Source organism: Psammomys obesus, unplaced genomic scaffold (assembly GCF_907164565.1).
Source record: "Psammomys obesus unplaced genomic scaffold, mPsaObe1.curated_primary_1811, whole genome shotgun sequence".
Taxonomy (NCBI): Eukaryota; Metazoa; Chordata; class Mammalia; order Rodentia; family Muridae; genus Psammomys; species Psammomys obesus.
Window position 1 is genome coordinate 8,246,617 of NW_026592118.1, and position 27,068 is coordinate 8,273,684.

The 27,068-nt window shown below is 40.4% G+C and overlaps 1 protein-coding gene across 1 annotated transcript in view; it reads right to left on the reverse strand.

Moving 5' to 3' along the window:
* The window catches only part of Il23r (interleukin 23 receptor), a 57,273-nt gene that overhangs the window by 9,101 nt on the left and 21,104 nt on the right, over positions 1 to 27,068 (reverse strand). The window contains exons 5-7 of the mRNA XM_055612524.1: positions 21,738 to 21,883; positions 13,549 to 13,705; positions 1,222 to 1,308 (exon numbers count right to left, since the gene is read on the reverse strand). Of these exons, the coding sequence (XP_055468499.1) occupies positions 1,222 to 1,308; positions 13,549 to 13,705; positions 21,738 to 21,883 (390 nt within the window). The remainder of the gene's footprint in view (positions 1 to 1,221; positions 1,309 to 13,548; positions 13,706 to 21,737; positions 21,884 to 27,068) is intronic.

The following is a 27,068-nucleotide window of genomic DNA, read 5'->3' on the forward strand; positions in this document are numbered from 1 at the left end:
TTCCTTCCTTCCTTCCTTCCTTCCTTCCTTCCTTCCTTCCTTCCTTCCTTCCTTCCTTCCTTCCTCTCTCCCTCCCTCCATGACCCCTTCTTTGAAAAGGTTTCATGTAGCTTAAACTGGCTTCAACCTGAGGTTTTGAATTATTAACCTTTCTGCTTCCACCTCTAATTGCTAAGATTATAGGCATATCCCAACATGTCCAGCTTTGTCCGTCTTTTTATTGTTAACTTCTCATCACCCAGAACAGTACCTAGCACATAGTTATTTAACACACATTTGTTGAATAAACTAACAAAAATATAAAAATATCAATACAATCTGAAATTTTTAGATTTCTGTGCCAGGAAGTAAACAGTCTACTAGTGAAGTAGTCAGGCCTCAAGATTTTTAATGTCAAATTTCAATTTAGTGTTATGTTTGCCCATTGTACCATATCATCTACTATCTTTACATGCCTGAAACATTTAGACATGTCCACAAACAGATCAAGCCATGCTAACAAACAAAACGAGAGCTGGTTCATCTATGAGAAAAAGCATAAACGTGTAGTTAAAAGAATAGGGCTGAATGTGACGTCTCATGCCTGTAACCCCAGCATTTGGGAAACTGAGGCAGGAGGCTTGTTGTGGGTTTCAGGATATCTTGGAACTGGACTATAGTGTGAGACCCTGTCTTGAGAAACACAATTATAAACAAACAAATTAACGGAAAGCAAAAAAGTAATATCTGAATTTCTAACAGCTTTGTAATTTGAACACTTTTCAACCTTCCTGAATTTCAGTTTTTCCATCTATAAAGTAGAGCCATGGCATTTATCTCACCAGGCTGCTCTCGATATTGACAGACGATGCAAATACAATCCTAGCACATGGTGGGTAGGTGGTATATTTTTTTAAAAAATACATTTTTGGGACTGGAAACCCGAAGCCTGCTGAAATGACAGAGTAACCACCTCACTCCCGCAGCAGACAGGCATCGCTGAACTATTGTTTGCATTAAGTGTAAGCACATCTTAAATCTAAGTAAGTATTTTCCCATAGAAAGTAGCTGGTTGTTGTATTTCCCAGAAATGCTGATACACTGTTTTTGGTGTGGAAGTTATCTGCTAAGGAGCCCTTAGTACACACACACACACACACACACACACACACACGCACGCACGCATGCACGCACGCACGCACGCACGCGCACAAGTGTGTGTGTGTGTGTGTGTGTGTTTACCAGAAATAAGATGTCCTTTGAAGATTGTATCAGTGAGCATCTCAGTCTTCTGAGGTTCATGGGATGATTTTGATGTGACCTGGGAAACTTAAAAAAAAGAAAGAAGAGTATCAGCATTTTAGGTCTTAGCTTTCAGGCTGCTCACTTTCCTGAGACAGTCTTCTCTTGTCTGGAGATGATTACACTAGTAATTTTAATAGGTTCAGAGAGAGGCATAAGGCAAACACCTCAAAGGTCTACCTTCCTTTATTTTCTTTTTAGCACCTACATCTCAAAGGAGGAACTATACCAGTCTTTAACATTCCAGCGTGGCAAGCAATTTCACTCGGTTTCTAGGCAACAAAAACCAAGACAATACCAAGATAAAAATTCCACCCAGCCACAAAAATGCACAGTAACTTGCCCCTGCTTGGTTTCTTCAAATAGGTGATGCCAAGACCCTAGGCTGCCTTGACGGTCCGGGCCGTGTCGCCTCTGCCTGTGGACAGGCTCTGGTTTGGCTGCCCTAAGCTGAACTTTTGTGAGCAGGCACTGGAGGGCTCTAACACAGAGGTGAGGTGTCACTAATGCCTCCTCTCTGCTGCTTTCCTGCTCCCTCGGATCTCAGCCAGCTCTGTCAGGGCCCCACTAACGAACGCTTCAGAACTGGGAGAGGTAAGAAATCTTGGCAGTTATTTTGCTTTAAGTCTGAATTCAAGGGAGTTCCAGAGCAAGCGTGCCCATCTCCTGCTTCCGAATAATTGAGAAAAGCCAGAGGTAACATCAAAGACACAACCCTCAAAGTTGGCAGAAGACAGATCTGAAGAAGGTTTTGATTCTGAAGAAGGTTCTAAGTTCAGCATCCCTCAGACTGCAGCTTTCCAGTCATTCCGGTGTCACTATTCAAATTTACCTTTTGAAAAAAGTGTCTTGCATAACCTGAGATGCCCCTGTTGTCAAGTGGTCAAAGGCTTATGGGATAAAGTGTCGTCCATGGGACGCTAATTAAAGAATGGACAGCACGTATTCAAAGAAAAGATTCCTATCGGCCTTTAGAATTTTTTGAAAAAGCTAATTGTATGCAAGCAACTGAAGGGCAGTTTTCTGTAAACTATGGACTGGGATCTTTAGAAGATGAAAGCACCAGAAAACTGAAAGGTCTGTCCTGTGCTGTGACTCTTTCTTTCTACAGCAAGAGGAAAAGTGTTTCCTGCGAATTATGGCAACCAGAAGTTGTTTTGAGCTTCTTGGTGGTTTGCTAAGTTTCTTCTGCTCTCTGGCAAGTGACTCCACTAAATTCTGAGTGGTGGAGGTTAAGCAGTCATGGCCAGAAGCCAGGTTTGCTCATGTACATGTGCACAAAGCAGTGATAACTCTCACAACTCAAGAAGGACCTGCAGCTACATGCTTCTGCAGTTCTAAAACCAGAAATACAACATTAAAATGCAGCAGAATTTTCCCTTGGGTAAAGTGTTTACAGCATATGTTGCTGTTTTTCTTATTTTCACTTTTATCATTTGAAAGCTAGCATTTGTATTTAAAAATAATAAACTGCACTTTCAAAACACAAGCTAATGTTATTTTGTTGCATAAACTACAGTTGGTTATTTGGCAATGAAAACTTCACTGGGTTATTAACTTTTATCATATGAAAATTACTATATTTCACATTTATTAGCCTTAATGAGTAAATACAATTTTCCTTTAGAGTTTGTTATCATAGTTTCAAATCAATGAGGTACACTAATTTAAATTAAATTAGTCATTTAAAAGAGGTGCTTAATTATGACAGGGTAATTTTGCAAAGAACTATATGTATGAATAAAATTACTTATAAACAGGACTATCAGAGAAGAAATCAAATCTAGGACGTTTTTTAGAAATGAAACCATACATTCGCCATGCCATACCGCCACCAAGTGGCTACTGAGTTTCTTTATAAATCATACTTAATTTTTTTTTCATTATAAAAGCGAAAGTTATGGTGAGGATATTGTAACAGGAAACAGAAGTGTGAGATAAAAATAACCCAGGTCTACCCTGTGAATGCGCCGGCTATTAGCATTTTGTAGCACTTTTGAGTACGCTAACATATGAAAGCATCCATAAATAGAATGGTGCATGCACAGACCTTTCACTGCTGTAAAAGCCTGCCTATGTCAGGCTCAACCACAGGCCCTTAACTAGCATGCTGCCAGACCTCATGCCATGTCTAAGCTTCATTACCTGTGGGATTCTGTTCACAGTGGGACAATTCTGTCCTGCAGCACAGTGTTACATTGTGTGGCTAGTATATCTCCACAAGATATATTTAATATTCAGAAACCCAAACAATTTCTAATTTGGAAAGATTTTTTTTTATGTAGGTTTCATATACTGACATTGAAAGTAAGGATGATCCTAATAGAGGTCAAGGTATCTGCAAAGAAGTTAGACTGTTTCTTATAAGAATAGTTCCTTATCCTTGGGCAAAAAGCGGAGCATAGATATACTTTTTAGCCCCAAAAATACCAGGCTAAATTAATCAAATCCTAAGGACTGGTTTCAGAAATAATGTGTTCTATTTGTTTCTCAGAGTTGGTACCAAATGATCCTCTTAGCTCTTCACTCTCTGCCTACCTCTGGGCAAACTCTGTTTGTCATCACTGTGGGGCAACCATTCAGTACTTTCCAGTGTGTTTCAGGTGACACGACAGACCTCATGTGCTCTCTGCTGAGCCTCACTATCATGCCTGTAACTTCATCGGAACTAAGCATGCCATTCACTGAATGATGAAGGAGGACTTAGAAATGGCGGCCAGGTGAAGAGCGGAACTTCTCACCTAGTGTTTACATTTACGTGGTACTGGTCACTAGTTTTATGTATTCATAGTCTCAGTTCTGTAGCAGGACAGACAGCTCAGGGTGGTGGCCCTGCCAGCAGCCTGCCCTCACACCCCAAAGACAGCCCTGCTCCTCCAGGGAAAAGTCACACTGTGTTGGCCCCGCCTGGCCTCCCCGGGCTCTTGATCCCAGGACAATGTGTATTAGCGGGCTAAAGCCCTGAACACTAACTCTTTAAATCAGCTGACGATTATTTTCTTCAGATACTTTTCTTGATCATTCTGTAAACACATGCTAATTATGGGAAGCTTGAAAATACAGAAGATTGTGGAGAGAACACAGGATTTCAGCACTTAGAGACAATCATTCTACGTATTTATTTGGTAAGTATTGTTTCTACATCAATACCCTATTGGAGACCACATGCTTTAACGATGCCACTGTGCATCTTCTACATTCAGCATTATATAATGAGCTCTTCTTCATTAACAATTACTCAAAACACATTTATGATTACTTAATAATCACCATGTTTATATAAAACAATATCCATTCAATCACATTCCTATTGAGAAGCTACTGACTCACATAAAATAGTCCAGGTCCTAGCTCCACCACTTTGGAATTACATAATCCCAAATAAATTATTAATCCTCTCTGTGACTTGTGTTCTTCCCAGTAAAACTGGATAACAGCCATGCTTCACTCTCGAATCTTAATGAGTGTCTTAGTTACTGTTCTGCTGCTGTCAAGGGACACCATGATCAAGGCAGTTTATAAGGAAGGCAGTTGACTGAGGACTCGCTTACAGTTCAGAGAGTCATGGTAGGAAGCATGGTGGCAGGCAGCCAGATACAGGTGTCTGAGTAGTAGTTGAGAGCTCACATCTGACCTGAAAGTTGCAGGTAGAGAGGAGAGAAAGAAAAGAGATGGAGAGGGAAAGGGGGGAAAGGACAGGGGAGGGAGAGGAAGGGAGAGAGAGAGAAAGTCAGATAGATCTGGGCTCACCTCCTCGAACAGGGCCATGCCTTCTAGTCTTCTCCAAACAGTTTCACTAACTGGAGACCAAGCATTCAAACACAGGAGCTCATTGGGGGATATTCTCATTCAAACTACCACAATGAGACAGTTTATATAAAACACTTATTACCATGTTTTGCATAAATTAGAGCCTCAAAAACAGTATCTATTGCTGACATTTAAATTGGCTTCAAATTCTTACTATTATAATTAGCTTCAGGACAAATGTTATTGCACATAGATTTCCTTTTCTTATCAGTTGATTATTTCCCATATGTCTTAAGCCCCATATCGCTAATATTTTTAAGGCAGTATTTCTATAATTGGGATTCTTATACACAAATATAAATGTCTATGAGACTGTTTGATTTCCTTTTTCCTTTGTCAGTTTTTGTGTCAGTTAAGGACACATTATGAGAACTTAGATCAGAGCTGACAGGTGTGTCATTCTGGATATTAATTTCTGAAAGAAAGACGAGTCAAAGCAAAAGGAAATCTTTTTTTTCCACCCCTACTATTTTCTTAAAACATAAATGTCTCCTGTTGGTCCCCATCTTTCTTCTAATCTTATTTTAATAATTCAACTGAATACCTGCATTTAAACGTTATCATCCTGGGCAAAACCTGTGATGGTGGCATTTAATACCATCACATCAAGAACAAAAATTTGGTCTAGCATATATATACTGAATGGTAAACTGAAGACACTGAGCATACGTCAGGCAGGCATGAGAAGCCCAAGGAAGAAACAACAGTATGTCAGTAACAAACTCACCATGACACCTGGGAAACTAAGCTAGATCAAGAGCTTCAAGGAACACTGCTTTTGTTTCACAGTCTACTAACTAAGAAGCTACAAATTATGATCAATCTTTTATGTGTAAATGACAAATCTCTGATCACAAATAAGAGAAAACTTAGAAAACACATCCTGTACACTGTTTTCTTGTTGCATTACATCTAATAGCACATATATTTTCTATGAAGATGGTTAGTTTTCCTTCTTTACGCACTGAAAATCCTGAAGAACTAATGAACATTTGAATAAGAGTGCCGGTGATGCTACAGCCAGGAACTTCACAGGAACAAAGTGTAACGAAGTTTCACAGCTTGCTCGCACTTGCCTTCCTCTGGAAAAACGTCCAAATAGGTGTCTGTCTTCTCTGGGAAACTTTTACTGAAAGTTGCAGTTCAAGCACTAATTAGTCATTATGAAATTGCTGCCTTTCCCTTGGTGCTCTAACTTCATGAAAGGATTTCGAAACTCAAGCTCTTTTCCATTACAGAGAGGTCTGTGGGACAGAGGAGTGGGGTTGATTTACATTGGCAGTACTCTGTTCAGGGAAGTGACTTGGTTTTCAGTATTGATTTTCTACAAATTATTGATGAAGTATCTTTATCATTTCAGGAGTGTTCTGTGCTTAGAGACCCCAGGGCTTTCTACAGCAGCTGTCCAGGTTAGTGGGTTAGAAGCCCTCAGTGGTTCTGAGTCTTCCCGAGACCTCATAGCCAGGGAAAACCACACGTGGCAGAGGGAATCACTTGGACACCATTCCAGAGCACAGACCTGCACCTGTGCTTTTCAAGAACCCGAGCTGTCAAGGATGCCAGAGGGGGTACATTCCCAGAAAAGCAGCCAGACAGTGCTAGAGAGAATTCCCGAGATTTTCCCGTGCCCACTGAAGCCTGTTATTACTAAAACTGGTTTCCACAGGGTAGAGTGATGGCTCCGAGGTTAAGAGCACTGGCTGCCCTTCCAGAGTCCTGAGTTCAGTTCCCAGAAACCATATGGTGGCTCTTGACAACCATCTATAGTGAGATCTGCTGCCCTCTGCTGGCATGCAGGCACACATGCAGGCAGGACACTACATAATAAATACATCTTAAAAAACAAACAAGCGAAACTGGGTTCCACACTTGGGTCCCCGTTTTTGTCATGCCAGGCGTTCTTTGCTGCGGACACGAAGCAGCAGGGCCCCTCTTGCCAATGCGTGTTGCTTACAAAAAAAACATTCCACCAAGGACTGGGTTGCAGAGCTGTTGATTCTTCCCCCAGGCTCACCCACAAAGTCCACTTTTGTAACACAGCAGAACTTAGCCAACAGACTTGATGGAAGGCACAGAGGCAGCGTCTCCACCACCTTTCTCAAGCAGAGCCCAGAAAGACCCAGTGCACATGAGCAGATCATTAGGCCAACCATAAACTCTTGAAAGGAGAGCAAAGAGCTCTAGAGATACGTGCAGAAATGCCGGGCTACACTGTGTGTAGTAGCTGCCTATGCGGCCCTCGGAGCCCACCTTTTGCCCTAGATAAGCTAGCTGCTTAAGTCCCTGGAGCCCAGTCCAGGAACCCCGCTCTGTGTGCTGTCTCCTTTGCGTCTGGGCTCTTTTAAATGGTGTTGTTTGCCTCCGATTTTCAATTGAGTCAACTAAGGAACCCAAGAAGAAGCTGGGAACCCTGAGCCTTGAGAACTGGAAACTAAGCCTGGGAAGATTGGTAAACAGTCATCGTCTCCATTGTTGAGGTGAGAGGTGGGTCTCTTTACACCTTCCGGTTTAGCGTGCACTCTGCTGTTCAGGCTGCCCTTGGAGCCTCGGTGTGCCTCCGCCTGGAATTACAGTCAACAGCCACCACACCCAGCGCTGATACCTTTAAGGCTGGTCTGCCCGTTAGCCTGGTTCTCACACTCCATTTCCAGAAGTATCGGGGAGTGAAGAGGCTCTGGGGTCTGCAATGGCATTTCCGAAGCGACCAGCCCAGGGTTCCCACTCTGAGAAAAGTTGTAGCTGAGGTAATTTACTCGACTGGAACCAGCTTGGAAAGCTTATTATGAACTGGCCACGGCTAACCTGCCTTGAACAAACTCACGTGTTCTTTTTTCTTCTCCCAGACCGCCCCCTTCCTCATACCATCTCAAGATTTTTGAAGTCCTGCGGTTTCATCACCATCACCTCAAACTAAGCCTGTTTCCTCACCATCTCTGCATGACAAGGTTTGAAGCAGTTGATGTCATTGTACTATTTTCTTAGGTGCATTTTCACTGTGGCCCTACGATAGAAGCACAGCTCTGTCGGCATAGTTTCAGTATTGGCCTATGTGTAGAGCTTGTGGGCGAGGGGCTGAGACAGAGTTGACACAGGCCGTTTCTAGGTCTCCTCATTGTCTTCACCACACGACGGAACAATGATTATGCTGGTTTTATAGAACTATAGCAGTAAGGGACAATTCATAGGGAAAATGCTTACCATAGTGACCCACCTATAGTAATAATCAAGAAATGTTAGCTATTATTTAATATTCTGAAGACAACCAGTCTTATTAAGTGACCTCTTGATATTATGGCAAAGGAGACTGGCTGTCTAACCAGAGAAACTTCCGCCTAGGGTGTGCTAAAGGCTGACTTTCTATTCTGAGGAATTGATTGGCTTTTATTTATTTATTTATTTCTGTATAAAGCTCTGCTTTCCAGTAAAGTCTTCATACTCAAGGAAGGAAAAAGAGATGACATCACTCAAGTCACCTAACTCTTACTACAAATGAGCTGTTTCCGTTTCTCTCTGAGATAGGGTTTTAAAAACTTCTTATTATTGTCATAGTCAGCAGTCCTGAGGACTAAAGCCAGGCAGGTACAGGGCTCTACAACTGGACCAGCATCTCAGCCTTAGAGCAGTTATTTTGCTGCTTATATCCACCTCATTCATTCATTCATTCATTTGCAGGCTCTCTTAACTTAGCGTAGACTGAGCTTGAACTCAAAATCCTCCTGTTTCAGCCTCCCATGTGGTAAGATTAAAGGCATGTGCACCTATGCCCAGTGCCCAAGACCAGGTTTTAAAGGCAAAGAAAAGACTGTCTTCAGAGAGCAGCAATGCAGAGAAATGGCTGCCAGCCTCGCTGGAGATGATTTTGGAGATCAGTGAGACGCATGTAAGAATTTCAGAAAATAAATGAGAGAAATCCTCTATGGAAGGGACATATTTGCTTGAACTGTGCTTCTTTATAAATGAACGATTAATTAGAGTTTAGCTGTTGGAAAAAAACCTTCATTATCAAGCAAACTGGTTAGCCAAAATAACTTTATGGCAACAGAATTTTTTTTTTCTGTCAGAAGCCATGTTAATCTTCATCTGTATAGATTGTTTTTTCCCGATTTTTATCTGTGTTTGTATTTATAATGCAAAGATACGTGTTATGCAATTATTCTTTTTTTTATTTTCTCTAGAATAAAATTTCTCCAAGGTATAGATCTTTGTCTCCTTTGCTAACTGAGGTTCTTAAGTACTTGTAATGCCTGCCAGGTGGTAGGCTGCCTAAATGTTCAGTTAACACAATAATAAACTGCTTTTTATGGACTCTTTAAACAGCAAATAGCAAGGATATGCTGGAACACTTTGAGAAACCACCGTTTCCCTAAATCAATACAGCTTCTGTTTCTAAACACTTACCCTTACACCCACAGGGAAGTGCATCTCTCAGCCTACATCAAAGAAACTTATTTTTCAAAACAGATGGACTCTACTAGAGGGATCTACAACTGTTCAAAATATTGAGACTAAGTGACCATGGAGCACACAGCCCCAATTAGCACATCTACAACACAACCCCAATTCCAAAGCCCAGGAGACAGGGTGGAAATTGTAAGAGACGTGGCAGAGATTGTAAGAGCCAGAGAACCAAGGTGCAAGATGGTGTCTTATGGTCAGGGAGCCACTCTCATGATCTCTCAACAATATGGCTGCACGATCAAGACCTGCACAGCAAGTACACCAGCTGACATGCCAATGAGGGTGAAGACAAGTCCCACACCTGGGTGAAGAGCTACAGGCAAAAAAGGGCCTTTGAGGGAGGGAGGATTAGTTGCCTTCAGGGGTTAGCTCCCTGACAGGAGATTTATCTCACACATATCTATGTATGTATGTATGTATAAGAAGGGGTCATGATTTGAGAGGGAGAGCGGTGGTAGAGGGGAGATGTAGGAGTGGGAATGATGTAACTACTGTGTATTTATGACCAAATTACCAACAGAATTTAAAAAAATACAACATGCATCTTAAAATGTGCTTAATTCTCCTTCTCCTGCCCCCCCCCCCCCGTGTGTATCAATGTACACTAGTTTTTGTGTATGTGCTTAGCTTTGTGTATGGGTGGTAAATATGTATGCTTAGCACTGTATGTGTGGTGTATACATGTATATGTTTAACCGTGTGTATGAGTGTGTGCTTGAGTATGTGAGGATACTTTCTTCCATGTGCATGCATGTAGAAGTCTAAGGCTGACGTCTGGTGTGTACTATTGTTCTTTGCCTTATTTTATTTTATTTTTGGAGACATGGATCTCTGATTGGACCTAGAGTTCAATTATGGGCTAGGTTGACTGGCTAGTCAGTCAAGTGGAAGTTTCTGGTTTCTTTGGAAACTCAGTTGTGTCCTGTGAATGGTTTTTGTTTCTGTCCCATATGTAGGATGCAGGAACGCCCCCCTACACACACATTGAAAACAGTCTCCCAAGAAAATAGCTCCTGTGACAAGACATGGAGGGGTGTGGGCTCTGTGAGCTGGAAAGCGTTCCTGTGTGGACCCTGAAAAGGGATCAATAAAAGCCCACAGACAGTGAAACAGAACTTTTTGCATGTCTACTTTTTGCAACAGTTTGCATCGCTTTGCTGGTTTTCACAGAAAGAAATGCTCCAGAGAATTCTTCTTGCTGCTTTGAAGGAGTTTTGCCATTTGGATGAAGTCTGGCTGCTTCTGTCGTTCCGCTGCGGCTGGCTCGTGTGGCCGCTGCTGCTTTGCTGTTTAACTAGAAGACTGAGTTCGGTAATGACCAAAGACCCCATCAGCCCTTTTCAGCAGAAAGTAGCTAAAAAAGGTCTGCAGCTCCTTTCCCTACTAATTTCCTACTTAAGGTTGGGGGCTTGAAAGGGAATAGAAGCATTTAAGAACCTTAAATAAAGTAGGTGTCTGAAAAATCTAAGTCTGGAAGTCAGCCACTAGGATCCGCTGGGCTCTGCCCCACCCAAGCACTGGGGTCACAGACAAACTGCGTCACGTGGGTTATGTGTGGGTGCTGGAGATCTGAACTCAGATCACGGCTAGCACTCTGCCCGCCGAGCCATCTTTGCAGCACCAATCTTTGCCTAACTGTTGATTTAATAATTCTTTTTTTAGACATAAAGAAACAAAAGTTTACATGCAAATCTGTTTTTTAAAAGCTTATTGACAATGATGAAATGAAGTAGCTGACAGTTTTGTTTAAATAAGGAAACGGGAGCTGGAAGGATGACTCAGCAGTTAAGAGCGCTGAGTACTCCTTCAGAGCACCCGCATTTTGGCACCTACGTCAACTCCAAAGGATCAGATGCTCTCTTCTGGCCTTCTTGGGCATTGCATGCATGTGGCACACAGACATATGTGCGGGCAAAGCATCCACATACGTTAAAAAAAAAATCTCAAAAAAATAGGGAAATGATGAAGTCATGGTATGTCTATAAACTAGAGCAATGTGTGACCATTAAACAAGGTGTTTAAAAACTCAGCAAGGTAAGCTACAGAACACACTGCAAATACCATTCATAAAAATGTAAGCCCATAAGTTCACTAACACATGAGTAGTAGATATTTCTAGTCATATGATAAATAAACTTACATTGTGTTTGCAAAGAGAAAAATCTGTGTTTGAACTTTAATATTTTTACTTCCTCTAATATTTTCACTGTTTCTCATTTGATGTGTCACAGGAAAGGATGTGTATCAAAGGATAGCCCGTGGCTCCTTTTAGCTAAATGTGTGAAATGTATATTTAAGATTGAGTGCTCTTTTGGCTTTTACATACAATTTCTCCTTATGAAATAAGAAACCTTAAACTTAGATGGTGTAGGTTCTTATTCTCTTCTCCCCTAGATGGAGGACCTGTATCCTTAAACAGTTGTGCTGGATATGATGGCACACACCTGTAATTCCAGCACTTGGAGGGCTGAGGCCTATATTACAGACTGACACTCTGTCTAAGCAAACACACACACACACACACACACACACACACACACACACACACACACGCTGACCTGCCCTTAACTTGTATTGAGGCCATATCATTTGCCCTTCCACTTTGACAGAACTGAACTACAACAACAAAGATGAGAGTGCTGAACAGTGGTGATGAGAATACAAAGCATTGAGTATCCCCAGTGCCACAACCCAGGAGCAATGTGCTGTCTAACAAATCATGACTCAGTTTCTACATTTGCAAGATGGTGATAATTTGGTGAAATATGGTGAATGTAGAAAGCAAACAATCATATAGAGATCATTGCTTTGCAAATTTAAATAACTTGTGCTTAATTATACTCATTTGAGTAACTTTAGATTTCATTTAAAAAGAATTGGGTTACTTTGGACTAGAGAGATGGGTCAGCAGTTAAGAGCTCATCCAGAGAATCTGGGTTCAATTCCCAGCACCCACATTGTGGCTCATAACCATCCAAACACCACTCTGAGGGGACCCATCAGGCATACACAGACAAACATGTAAACAAAACACACACAAAAAAAATTAAAATAATTCAATTACTAAACAAATCTATCTTTTTATTGCATGTAAAGTCTCAAGAAGTTTCTAACAACATCAACTTAAGACAGAATTAATTTAAGTTTAACTTCCAAAAAGAGAGAACTGATAGCTGATTGAAAATTATTCCCTTAATCATGTAGTCCTAAGATTTGGGCATCAGAGGGAGCCAAAGTAATCTGGCATGCCTGGGTCCTTCCACTTGATCATAGTTGTCAAGCTGTCATAGTAAGGATGACGTTATTACTGTTATGACTGTAATTAAGCCGGTTGAGTTCTTCTTGGGAAGCAAAACAAAAGCTGCCATATAAACTCTACATAAAGGCATACCTCTGGTTCGTGGAGCTGTTCTGGAATATTATGACAATCAGAATTGACTGACCTATCACTTGCTTACAATTGAAATTTATTTAGCTAAGAAGGTGTTATTGTGTGGTGTGACTAAATGTATATGTAATTAATTATTAATAATAGGAATGAGATCTTTTAAGTATATATCAGTGAGGTCTTGTTGAGAAACCATTAATTCCATGGGTTTTACCTCTTTCTGGTTGTTTTTAGTATAGCCATAATCAGTGTCTATACACATTATTTGATTTTTTTATTTTTGTGATACATTTTTTTGGTAACTCGTTGATACTTTTCAAAACAAGGACTGATAAGAAATCAGCATAAGATTTTTCACCCCAGCTATGTATGGAATTCAGACCTTTTGTGAGAAGAGAGGTGGGTGAATGTGTTAAGGCCTAAGCACCAGCAGAAGTTTGCACCATTTCACAAATTGTCAATTTTAAAAGCCCGAAGAGAAATGATGATTTCAGTGTTATCACCCTCTACAGAATAGCTTTTCTCAACGGTAGCAGGCAAGCTGAAAGAATGCTTGGAAAAGAGAGATCAAAAAGGAAGCTGCGGAGAACATAGCGTCTGAACATACCTACCTGTCTGGGGAGTTTGGTGGACAAAGGGTGAGCTCCAAGGCTGCCAGATTCTTTTACCCACTCCTTGACATCTCACTTGAAATACATATCTGCTGTTTGGCTCCAGGTAGAATTCTGACTGCTGCACAGATGTGAAGTTGGTGTCGAATTCTTTAACCTAAAATAGATGCAAAAATGGTAGTGAAGTGTTGTGGTTATTCTAGTGGGTGATCGATGGGACACCTACTAGATCCTGGGGGCCAGAGAAAACAACCAAGAGCAGAGCACTTTGCGGAAAACCTACACAACCACTCGCAGGCTTTACAATTAAAAGCAAAATACATGCTGGATTCCCTATGACAAGCTTGGAAATCTCCAGAAATTCCAAACTATGACACATTTTACACATTGGAATAGCTGTTCTCCCTCCCCCATGGAGGAATACAGAACTTAATTGTAGTCAATCATGTTCTTTCTCTGGAGTGGATTTTTTGGGTTTTTTTGAGCTAAGGTCTGACAAACTCCAGGCTAAGATCAAAAACTCAAGTGACAACACATGCTGGAGAAGTTGTGGAGAAAGGAGAACCCTCCTCCATTGCTGGTGGGAATGTAAACTTGTACAATCACTTTGGAAATCAATCTGGCGCTTTTTCCGACAATTAGGAATAGTGCCTTCTCAAGATCCAGCTATACCACTCCTAGGCATATATCCAAAAGATGCTCAAGTACACAACAAGGACATTTGTTCAGCCATGTTCATATCAGCTTTATTCGTCATAGCCAGAACTTAGAAACAACCCAGATGTCCATCAATGGAGGAATGGATACAGAAATTGTGGTACTTTTACACAATGGAATACTGCTCAGCAATTAAAAACAAGGAAATCATAAAATTTGCAGGCAAATGGTGGTATCTAGAAAAGATCATCCTGAGTGAGGTATCCCAGAAGCAGAAAGACACACACGGTATATACTCACTTATAAGTGGATACTAGACCTATAACGCAGGAAAAACATATGAAAATCTGTATACCTAAAGAAGCTAAACAAGGAGGAGGACCCGGGGTAAGATGATCAATCCTCACTTAGAAAGACAAATGGGATGGACATTAGAAGAAGGAGAAACAGAAGAACAAGAAACAGGACAAGAGCCTACCACAGAGGGCCTCTGAAAGACTCTACCTAACAGTGTATCAAAGCAGATGCTGAGACTAATAACCAAACTTTGGGCAAAGTACAGGAAATCATATGAAATAAGGGGGAGTTAGTAAGATCCCACCAGCAATGGAGGAGGGTTCCCCTTTCTCTACAACCTCTCCAGCGTGTGTTGTCACTTGAGTTTTTGATCTTAGTCATTCTGATGGATGTAAGGTGAAATCTCAGGGTTGTTTTGATTTGCATCTCCCTGATAGCTAAGGACAGTGAGCATTTCTTTAAGTCTTTCTCTGCCATTCTATATTCCTCTACAGAGAATTCTATGTTTAGCTCTGTACCCCATTTTTTTAATTGGATTACTTGATTTGTTGCTTTTTAACTTCTTGATATTAGCCCTCTGTCATATATAGGGTTGCTGAAGATCCTTTCCCAGTCTGCAGGCTGTCATTTTGTTCTGACCACAGTGTCATTTGCTTTACAGAAGCTTTTCAGTTTCATGAGGTCCTATTTATTGATTGTTGATCTTAGAGCCTGTGCTGTTGGTTTTCTGTTCAGGAAGTTGTCTATTGTGCCAATGAGTTCTAGGCTCTTCCTCACTTTTTCTTCTAACCGATTTAGTGTGTCTGGTTTTATGTTGAGGTTTTTGATCCACTTGGACTTTAGTTTTGTGCAGGGTGATAAATATGGATCTATTTTCATTTTTCTGCATTTAGATATCCAGTTGGACCAGCACTATTTGTTGAAGATGCTGTCTTTTTTCCATTGAATGGTTTGGGCTTCTTTGTCAAAAATCAAGTATCCATAGAGGTGTGGGTTTCTTTCTGGGTCTTCTATTAGGTTCCATTGATCCACCATTCTGTTTCTATGCCAATACCATGCAGTTTTTATTACTATTGCTCTGTAGTATAGCTTGATTTCAGGGATGGAGATACCTCCAGACAATCTGTTGTTGTATAGAATAATTTTGGAATTTCTGGATTTTTTTTTGTTTTTTCACATGAAGTTGAGAATTGTTCTTTCAAGGTCTGTAAAGAATTATGTTGGTATTTTGATGGGAATTGCATTGAATCTGTAGATTGCTTTTTGGCAGAATGGCCATTTTCACTATGTTAATCTTACCAATCCATGAGCACAGGAGATCTTTCCATCTTCTGATATCTTCTTCAATTTCTTTCTTTAGAGACTTGAAGTTTTTCTCAAACAGGTCTTTCACTTGCTTGGTTAGAGTCACCCTAAGGTACTTTATGTTATTAGTGGCTATTGTGAAGGGTATTGTTTCTCTAATTTCTTTTCTCGGCCCTTTTGTCTTTGGTATACAGGAGGGCTTCTGATTTTTTTGAGTTGATTTTGTATCCAGCCATTTTGCTGAAGGTGTCTATTAGCTGAAGGAGTTCTCTGGTTGAATTTTTGGGGTCGCTCATGTATACTATCATATCATCTGCAAATGTGATACTTTGACTTCTTCCTTTCTGATTTGTATCCCCTGATCTCCTTTAGTTGTCTTATTGCTCTAGTTAAGACTTCAAGTACTACATTGAAGACATATGGAGAGAGTGGGCAGCCTTGCCTTATCCCTGATTTCAATGGGATTGATTTAAGTTTCTCTCCATTTAGTTTGATGTTGGCTGTAGGCTTGGTATATATTGCCTTTGCTATGTTTAGCTAAGTGTCTTATATCCCTGATCTCTCCAAGACTTTAAACATGAATGGGTGTTGGATTTTGTCAAATGTTTTCTTGGCATCTAAGGAGATGATCATGTGGTTTTTCTCCTTCAGTGTGTTTATATGGTGAATTGCATTGATGGATTTCCATATATTGAACCACCCTTGCATGCCTGGGATGAAGCCTACTTGGTCATGGTGGATGATATCTTTTATGTGTTCTTGGATTGGGTTTGCAAGTATTTTATTGAGTATTTTTGCATCAGTGTTCATAGGTATGAAGTTCTCTTTTTTTGTTGGGGCAACCAGTACTCTTAACCACTGAGTCATCTCTCTAGCCCCTTCACTATTTTAATTTTAGAAATAATACTCCTGTAATAATATATATTAGTGTCATGCCAGATACAGATGACAAAATAAAAATCAGAACTGGATCACAATGGCTAATACATTAATATGATCCAAGAATTTCTTCCTTAATGGCTTTGGTAATCACTCACCTCTTCTGAGGATCTGCTTCCCTGCCTATTTCTCATCTTCATCAGATTATAATAGTTACCTTCCTAACCAGAAGGATTTGAGTCAATGCTTGCCACAGGCACAAAATAAGATGCTTGGTCAGTGGGAAGACTATAAGCCCAAGTTTCCAAAGAAGCTACACCTGAGTTGTCAATAAACTACACTCATAACATTAAAACTCCACTAAGTGATGCCAATGAATGTATAGAAATGTTGCAGGTCCAAAACCAAAAATCACTTTAGCTTATCTTAGCTTTTCAAAATAGCCAGTCTATTACCCAACTATCTCTATATATACAACTATGATGAGAACTTCCAAACTACCTCAAGGGTTTAACTTTAAGAACATTCATAACAACCCTATTTAAATCTATCTTCATTGTCTGATGCCCTCCCTACAACCTCCTCTAACCTATCTTACTTATCAAAACTGTTTATCAAGGAGCCAATAAAATAGAAATCTTAAATCTTTTGGGGACCACTTCTTTTGATAATGCCTGTTCTGACATTAACTCTGTTTATCCTCACCCTCCTTCTCAACAAAGAATTCAAAACTGCCTTAAAACTCATCTTGGGCCTCTTGTTCTTCCTCTTCACTTCCCTTCCCTCCTCTCCTTTCCCTCCGATACACTCCCATCTCTTCCTTTCCTCCCTTCCCTTTTCCTGTAACCTATGCTTTTTTCTTCTTCCCATATCTTCCCTACATCCCATGGTCTAGACTTTCACAAACCCTGTCAAGTTTGTGACACCTCAGGAGTCACCTGTGATCTCCTTATATTGCTTAGCAATCTTTGAAGAAAATAATGTCAAGAATCACCAACATCCTAATAACTACTGGAAAAAAGATGGATGAGACTCTGGGAAGGCTGTCTGTCTACCTTCATGCTCCCAGGTGTATCTTACTTTATTTCCAAATGATTCTCTATCTCATAACCTTCAGGCTTAACATCTATATTAAAATCCTAATTTCCTCGTCTCTTTCAGCACAACCTTGGCTGTGGTGCTCTTATTTTGCTCTTTTTCATTGTAGGCCTGCATAAGAATGACTAGTAATCCCCATCTGACAGACTCAGTGTTAAGCTATCTTTTCTGGAGAAATATAGCCTCAGGTAAATTTGCAGAAGGCAGCCAGATTCTTTGCCAAATGTCATGGGAATGGTCTCCAACCCAGTGAAAGTCCTTGCTTCCCTCTGAAGTCTCTTGACTTTATAATCTGTATAGCTCTCATCACCATTATGTTCAATTTCAAATCAGTTAAATACAAGTAAGATAGTTCATAGAGTACAAACAACTGTAATGCAAAGGGAATTATATAAGCAATCTTGTTAAAAATATTTTTTTGTTACTTTGGAAATGCTTGTTTCATTTGTAATCTTTACTCCATTAGGTCCGACTGTGTTCCTGATTACTTTCCTTTAGGTATAGTATCCTATATCACATGTAAGTGGTATGTCATACACTGAGGGGGTAAAAACAGTAACTCAGATTGGGATCATGAGCTATTGGTTTTGATAGGATCCTAGAGTTTCTTTACTAATGCCATTTACCAGCGTTCCTCAGTCCTGAAGAAGCTGTTCTACCTACTACGCAGTCTCATCTAGAGCAGATCCTAGAAATGAACCTTCCTAACTATGAGGAACCTTATAATATTTAATAAATAATACATGCTCCCAAATGCACAAATTGCAATGCTTGGTTAATGGGGAACTGTGAATGAGAACTGAAAATTACCCGTGCCTGCAGAGATTGGTTGGTTAATTGGAACTGCAGTACCATGGAGCCTTTGAAATGTTGCAAGTCCAGAAGCTAACTATCATATCTTAGGCTAGTCTTAGTTGGAACAGCCATCCCTTGCCCATTTTTATGTCAGGATTAATATCTTGTGACTAACAAGAACAAAACAACAACAAAACCTTTTGTAATCTGTTAACTTAGACCACTAGGTTCCATCAACCCAAGAGCTAAGAGAAGATCTCCGGCATGTGGGAATGCTTCCTCCATCTCACTGTACCTGAGAGACCAAAGAATTTTGGGTATTGGTTGATAAGCCTGAACAAAGGCCAGCCAAATGGAGACATATCCAGCCACCTGGGGAAAGGAACTAGCTTTACTGCATTCTTTTCCTGCCCACTAGAGATTCAGTTGCTAGGAAACTGGTCCAGATGGCTAAGCCAGAACCATTTATGGTCTTGGCACCAAAAGTAAACCAATCGTTTCAAAAGTCAATTTCCTTTACCCAATCATGTAATGCCAAGGCATGTAACTCCCTGCTTGCATTTTTTTTTTAAACCTTGTTCCCCTAGACCATGTGACCACACTCCTCTTCTGCTTCCACAAGAAGTTTGTGACCCAGGCTTGAGCTTGTAATAAAAGATCCTCATTTATTTGCAGTGGAGTCAATTCCTGGTGGTCTCTGGGAGTCTCACGAAGTGGGCATAACATATTTGCCTCTCTGATGAACCCAACAATGTACTTTAAACTTGCTTTGACTTATGACTTTCTTCTCTAAAATAATAAAACTTAATCAAACTGCTTTCACATTAGAACATGGAGTTTGGGGTATCCTAAATCTGTGTTCTTGAGTCATTGTTACCTAAAATGGCTTCAGAATAAATAAACCCTTGCTTCCTTTAAGATGAGTACTGTTTTCTTTCTTTCTCTTTCTTCCTTTGTTTATATGTTTGTTTCTTTCTCTCTCTCTCTCTCTTTCTTTCGTCTTTTTTTCCTTTCTCTTTCTCTTTTTTTTTGAGACAGGATTTCTCTATGTAGTTCTGGCTGTCCTGGACTTCTTTTGTAGATCAGACTGGCTTCAAACTCACAGCAATCAGCTTGCCTCTGTCTCCCAAGTGCTGGGATTAAAGGCATGTCCACCATGCCTGGCGAGTGCTGTTTTTGACTGGACAGAAGATAGATCTTTTGGGACTTTAGTCCTCTGAGCTCCCAAGTGAGCGGCTTTCTGAATACTGTGCATAGACGAAGGCCAACAAGATGGCATAGCAGGTCTTATGAGCCTGGGCCTACATATTGGAAGGAGAGAAAAGAACCAGCAGTTGTCCACTTATCTGCAGGTGCACTCTGCAGGTGGACTCTCCCCTCCAATAAATAAATATTGCTCTGGGCATGGGAGTATAACTTTATAATGTCTGTATTTGAGAACTAGAGGCAGAAGAGTTTAAACTGCAGGCCAGGTTAGGCCACACAGTGACTCTTTCTTCATGCATTTTGAAAGTTAGCCACAGTCTAGCCTCCAGTCCCACAGGCACTAAGTAGAAACAGAGAATGAATATCTGGTTAGGCCAGATAACCCCTAAAAACCTGTTCCAAGACATTGATAGTATGTTTCTAATTTACAGGCATCCATGTAGTCTTCACTTATCTGCCTTATATGAAAGTTTATTATATTTGAAAATAATAAAGAGACGTTTTCCAAATGTAACCATACTGGAACCATTTCCTTGGTCAGACTAATTACACTTAATGTGCTTACTGCTCACAGGTATTGCCCTGTGATATGATTTTATTAATGAGCCTCAAACAGACACTTAGATGCTGCTTTTTCTAAAAAGCATTGACTCCTCACTTGAGTATACAAGGTAACTAAAATCTGGAGAAAGCCTTCACTTTCATTTCAGATCCATTAGTTTAGCTGAAGGCACAGGGACAAGTTATTGTCTTCATTTCCTCTCAGGTAGCGTTGGATTCTAGAAACAGCAAAGCTACCCAGAACTACTCTGCCATCCACAGAAGAGCATGCCTCAATGAAAGGGTGTGTGTGTGTGTGCGGGGGACGTGCCTCAGTGAAGGAGAGGCCACAGCTGGGTGCAGAGTAATCTTCTGAGCAGTACAGCATAAGCAGTAAGCACCTTGTCAGCCCACCTTCCAAGAACAGAGCTGAGATGGAAATTAATGAGTTCACACCTGAGATGAAGACTGGGTAAGCATGTCTGCCTCTTGCCTTCTTTTTAAACCTGAACCTCATGTTAGTACTTTGAAAATGGACCTTGGGCTCACTGAATCTTTTATTTATTTGTTTTCCTATTGTGACCTATTATTCTCTGCTTTTCACATGCCCACTTTCACTTATCTCTGATTAATATGTTAGATACAAGTGACCAAGCTTAGCCTGTTGGAGCTGCCAGGGTCTATAAGCTAAAAGCTTTGGCAAACCAACCGTATTTCTCCCAAAATACTTATTAATTATCTTGGTAATTAAATACAGTTAGTTTGTTCAAAAATTCACTTTACCTTAATCTCATCTCAGATTGAAGCTTATATTAGTAATAAATCTTAGAGTTTTTACACTGCTTAAAGATTTGTTTTTATTTATCAGTGTGTATGTGCATTTATATATAGGTGCCCATGGAGGTCAAAAGTGGATTGTGAGCTACTTATGTGGGTGTTAAAAACCAAATTATGGTCTTCTTCAAGAACAGCATTGTCTGTAACAACTGAGTCATTGCTTCAGCTTTTGAATTACTACATTTTCATTTTAAAAACAGATATCTTACTTACTCCAAATCTAACATCTTCATTTTGAATCCCTCCTACCCACTAAATTGTCAAATTTCAGCATCAAATGCTTGGGGTTTTATATGCATGAACGTAGACATAGATTTCATCCTAAGAGACAATCATGAGAAACTAAAAATGATCCCATTTAGTTGTAAATTCAGCCTACTTAGCGATTTATAGAAGGTGGAAGATCATTTCAGGAAACCACCACATTTAGAAGTATATAGTAATTGCTGAAACTAGAGTAGTTCAATTATTGTAGCAGTGAAAAGTCTAAGAAGCAGGTCCTTCCGAAGTCCAGCCTGAACACTACTGATTGGCTTTTTCTCATGGACTAAGGAACAACGAAAAACTTAGCTTACCATCCATGTGTGGTTTGTTGTTGTTTTGTATCGCATTTCACAGAATGCTTTCCCAATCATGGAGTTGCTATTCCAGGAAATTATGGTCGTGGGCACAGTAGCATTTACAGTCTCAGCCCTGGAGATGATGGATGCAGAAGGTATCACTAGAAAAAGAAACAAACCACTAATTGTTAAAAAACTTCCCCAGGGAGAAATTAATACCTTTTTATCAGTATATAGACCTATCAAAACTCAAAGTATAAAACCCCATTAAATTCATGATCTAAATAACAGCTGATGAACCTTGTCTTATTTTTTGATTTATTAAGAAAGAGAGAAACGCTTCCTTATAAGCCTAATGAAACTCCAGCTGCCGACCTCATTATTTGGAGTATAAGAAGAGATTAAGGAGATATATTTTTTCTACAGTTTGGAGTTTAAATGAGCCCAATAGCCCATGTGTTTTAAAGGCTTAGTACCCAGTTTTACATCTCCCTTCATGATTAAGGAGAGTCCATAAGGCCAGACAATGAAGGTCCTGAGAGAATGAGAGCCCCTGAGAAGCCTTTGTAGGAAGCTGTGAAAGTGCACTCAGAAGGTGTTGAAGACCCCTCTCTAGGTAACACCATGACCAGGGAAGTTTAGAGAAGAATTTATTGGAATTACAGTTCCAGAGGGAGTGTCCATAATGTCAGGGAGATACGGCAAGCAGGTGATCAGAGCAGGAAGCTGAGAGATCACATCTTCAACCACAAACATGAGGCACAGAGAGCAAACTGGATGTGGGATGGGGCTATAAATTCTTAAAGCCCATTCAAAGTGATGTACTTCATCCAGGAAGACTGTAACAGTTCTCCAATTAGCATCACTGACTGGGGACCAAGTATTCACATACCTGAGCCTATGGGGGAGATTTTACTCCAAACCATTACATTCCCTTTTATGTATTCCTTCTTTATTTAGTACCTGAAGACAGTCTCTCTCTCTTTTCATGGTTTTCTTTTTCTCTTCTTTCCTTTTTACATTTCTCTCTGATAGGCTTTCCTAAAGAACACAAGGTAGGCTGTTCCAGGTTCTTTCTTTTCTTTTCTTTTCTTCTTCCTTCCTTCCTTCCTTCCTTTTTCTTTCTTTTTTCTTTCTTTCTCTTTCTTTCTTTCTTTCTTTCTTTCTTTCTTTCTTTCTTTCTTTCTTTCTTTCTTGTTTTATGTCTTCACCTCTTTCATTTTGCCTTTAGTAAAAACTGCTTCATCCCCACTTGTCTCTCTAGTCACCTCTTCTATTTGTTTTCCCCCTTGATTTTTTTCTGTCAGAACAATACTAATTCCAGATATTTATGAAGTAATTAATATTGTAATGCCTGCCATACTACCAATGTTCCTGTATTTCTTAAAATGAATGGAGTTTAAGGGGTAATTTCTTTTGTTATTTAACTATTTACTCTATGTTTGTGGCACACTTACACTTTGATATTGGTTGTTATGGTAGATAGTATTCTACTTTCAAAGTACCTGCAGACTGAGTCTGTCTAGAATACTGGCCTAACAGAGAAAATACCTAAACCTTACTGCTGTACATCCATTTTGAGCATGGCAAACACTTCCATTTAAAGAATAAGGTTGACAAAAAAAAAAAAAACCTAACCAATTGCTTACACCAGATGCTCAAGTCCAGTTATATAAGTACAAGATACATGAAAAGCAGTACACCATGCCGCCTTCAAAAAGCATAACTTCCTCAATAATCACATCTAATGAAATCTCAGATAAATAATTTAATAAGGCTCCATAGAGCCCTGAAAACAGAACAAGCCAAACTTCAAAGTAATAGATGGAAAGCAGTAATTAAAATTGTTAAGACCCCAAAAGTCCCTTTCTCAAAGTTTGGCATTTAGACAAAAGCCAGCATTCCCTCAGGGACTTGAGAAAATAGTCTTTATTTGCTAAAAGGAAGCATTCTTCTAATCTCTGGCAAAAGGGACTTCAGGCTCTCTATTTACATATGAATGTGGTGTCTATTAACATGTAAAGTGAGCTCAGAGGCTTGTGATGTACTTGTCTATGCTAGTTTGCAGGCTCCTTCAATCCCCACTCAGAAGTGCTTGTGGTTGACTTCTAAGCCCTCAACCTCACAGGTTCCTCTCTTCCCAGGTACCTATTCCCTTAAAACCTTAAAACCCTTGAAATCATTGTCACACCCCATCCCTTTCCCTACTGCTTCTCTCTGCTTTCCGGAGAAACAGCCTTGGTAGTTTGGAAAAAACCTTTCCTTTTTCACACAGGGAGTGGCTATTTCAGTTTCTTTACTGCACCCATTTCATTCAAAATCAGGGCAGAAATTCATAGACTAGAAATGAGAAAAACAATAGTAAGAATCAAATAAACAAAGAGTTGTTTCTTTTAAAAATATAAATAAAACTGACAAACCTTTCATCAGACTAACCAAGAGAGCGAGAAAAGACCCATATTAGTAAAATTAGAGATGAAAAGAAAGACATAACACATAACAGTGGAATTCAGAAAGATCATTAGCATACAGACCTTGCCTGTGAGATCATAAGCTATGATGTCTGCACTCTCCTTCCCTAGATCTAACATTTGTGCTCTGCCTGTGGGTCTAGTGGCTTCTAATCTTTGCACCAACCCCTGCTCTCCCACTCCTTGGTCCTCTTCTACAGAGAGTTGTGAGCTCATGCCTGCCTCCAACTTGGTCCCCTCGCTCACTGCCAGTTCAACTGTGCGGTCAAGGCTTTCCTGTCTATCTCCTGCCTCCTGGTACAATCTCTAGCTACGGGGCCAGAAGCTATCCACCCTTATAATTCATTGTCTCTATTTCCCCCTGTGCTCCCCATGACACATTATGTGGACTCCACAAGTGAGCTCAGAGGCCTCTGACGTGCTTGCCTCCAACAAGCCCTCTTCTCTCCACACCTCTCCAACTTCCACTATTGCACCTCATGTGGACCCTGCAGAGACTTTTGATCCTTGTGCCTGTTAAGTTTCAAACCCAGGACAAGAGGCTGAAGTGCCTATTTAACACATCAAAGTAGACCTGGCCTTCAGGTTCTCCCAGCATCCCTCAGTCCCTACCTGTAACAGGGTATGCCTGAAGCCTGTCCCCTACCCTGAACTTTCAAGCCCAGGGACTGATCTCTCTGCTCCCTCCCTGTCTCCCTGTCTGCATGGCAACTTCATTGGCCTTGTTCTCTGAGACTGGTGAACCCACCAGGGAGCTGTTCCCAAATAAACCTGCTTTTATACTTTTAATTGGGCTTAAAAAATATTACATTGGCCGAGACACTGATATAGTGCCTACTTCCAGCTGTCTCCTCTCACTGCACAAACACTGGCAGAGACTTTGACACTCATGCACTCTTTTCACTCCCTCCAACAAACTCACTATGTGACTGCACCCGTGGGGTCAGAGACAGTGTGACCCATGTAAAATAAAACTAGATCCTTGTGTCTCATTATGCACAAAAATCAACTGCAAATGGACAAGATAGTTGGGCTTCTCCCAGCATATCTTGGTCCCTACTCACTGCAAGGTGTTACTGGCATTCCCTGTCCTCTACCCTGAACTTTCCAGCCCAGGGGCAGGGGCAGGGGCAGGGGCAGGGGCTTCCTCTCCCCCCCTTTACTACATAATCTAGACATTTTGGTTCCCTTCTCTTTCTTCTCTCACTCTCCTCTCTCTGTCTTTCTGTATCTCTCTACCTCTTCTCTCTCTCCCCTTGCTTCCCGTCATCCCTCCTTCCCTCATCCCCCATCATCCTCCTTCTCCTGCATGGCAGCCAAGAGCTGCTTCCAATAAACTTTCATCTATATACTTTAATGTGTCTTGCATTAGCTCATCTCCACACTTCAAGCATGTTTATCAAAGATCTCAATATAAAATTCTGAAACTGTTACAGGAATAAATAAAACACTTTACGATATTGGCACAGGCAAGGGTTTTCTGAAAAGAACTCCAGTCCCCTGGGAAATAAGACAGCTTTGACTAATGAGACCTCACAATATTATAAAAACTTCTGCACAGAAGAAAAAAAAAAGATGGTTAACTGAGACAGCTTACTGAATAAGAGAAAATCTTTGCAAACTATATATCTCAAAAAAGGATTAATGTCAACAATATACAAAACTAAACAATCCAACCAATAAATGGGCTTATAGAATGACAGTTCTCAAAAGACAAAATAAAAATGACCAACAAATTTGTGATGAAATGTTTAGCTAAATTGAGGTTCTGTTTTACTCCTGTCAGATTGGCAGCCATTATGTAAGCAGTAACAAAGACTGATGAGAATGTGGACAAAAAGAAATTTTATACACTAATGGTGGGGATGTAAACCAGCCTCGCCAATAGAGAAGATAGAATGGAAGTTCCTCCCAAACCTGAGACTAGAGTCATGACCCAGCTATCCCACTTGCAGTGTCTACACCAAGGACTCAAGTCAGTGAAAACATCACAGTAGTTCAGGCACATCCATGCTCAGCTAAGTCACAGAACCAACCGGTTTGTCCAACCACGAAGGGTGAGGAAAATTTGTTCAGCCATAGAAGACTGATGTTACATCATTTAAAGGAAGATAGATGCAATTACAGATAGTCGTATTAAGCAAATTAAACCAGTCTCAGGAAGTCAACCACCATTTGTTTCGTCTCATTGTGGTTCCTAGATTTTGCATAGGTACATAAAACTGCATATGTATGTATGACACGAAAGTAGAAGAGATATTGTCTAGGAGAAAAATGAGGATTAATAAAGATGGGGGGACAGGCGAGATCCAGGGATAGAAGAGAGTGTAGACACCAGCGAAGGTGTTCTCCAGTTAATGAGGTACCACACACAGTGAAGATATACAGTGAAAATTAAAGAACGAACAAATGTTTCATGAATGGTAGCTCTTTAGAATTTTTCTTGACTTTAAAATGAATCACATGTGTTTGCCTCTAGTAAGACAAACTCACACTTGGTGCTCTTTGGCTGATCTCTGTCTTGGATGTTGAGTATATTGCAGATAGCGCTAAGGTAACTACAGTTTGCAATTGGTCAGGAAAAAAAACAACCAAGCCAGTTTTCTTTGCTCAGGCCTGTAATCCCAACTATCCAGGAGGCTGAGGCAGGAGAATCAGAAGTTCAAGATCTGTGTGGGCTGCAAAATCAAAACAACAAAAATTAAAAAGAACAAAACCACCTACCATTTATGTTAATGAGGTATGCTAGACTCACAGAAGCAAATATTCTGTGTCTTCTTTCGTATGTGGGAATGGATTAAAAACAAATGCTTAAGTATGTAGTGTATGTGTGTGTGTGTGTGTGTGTGTGTGTGTGTGTGTGTGTGTGTGTGTG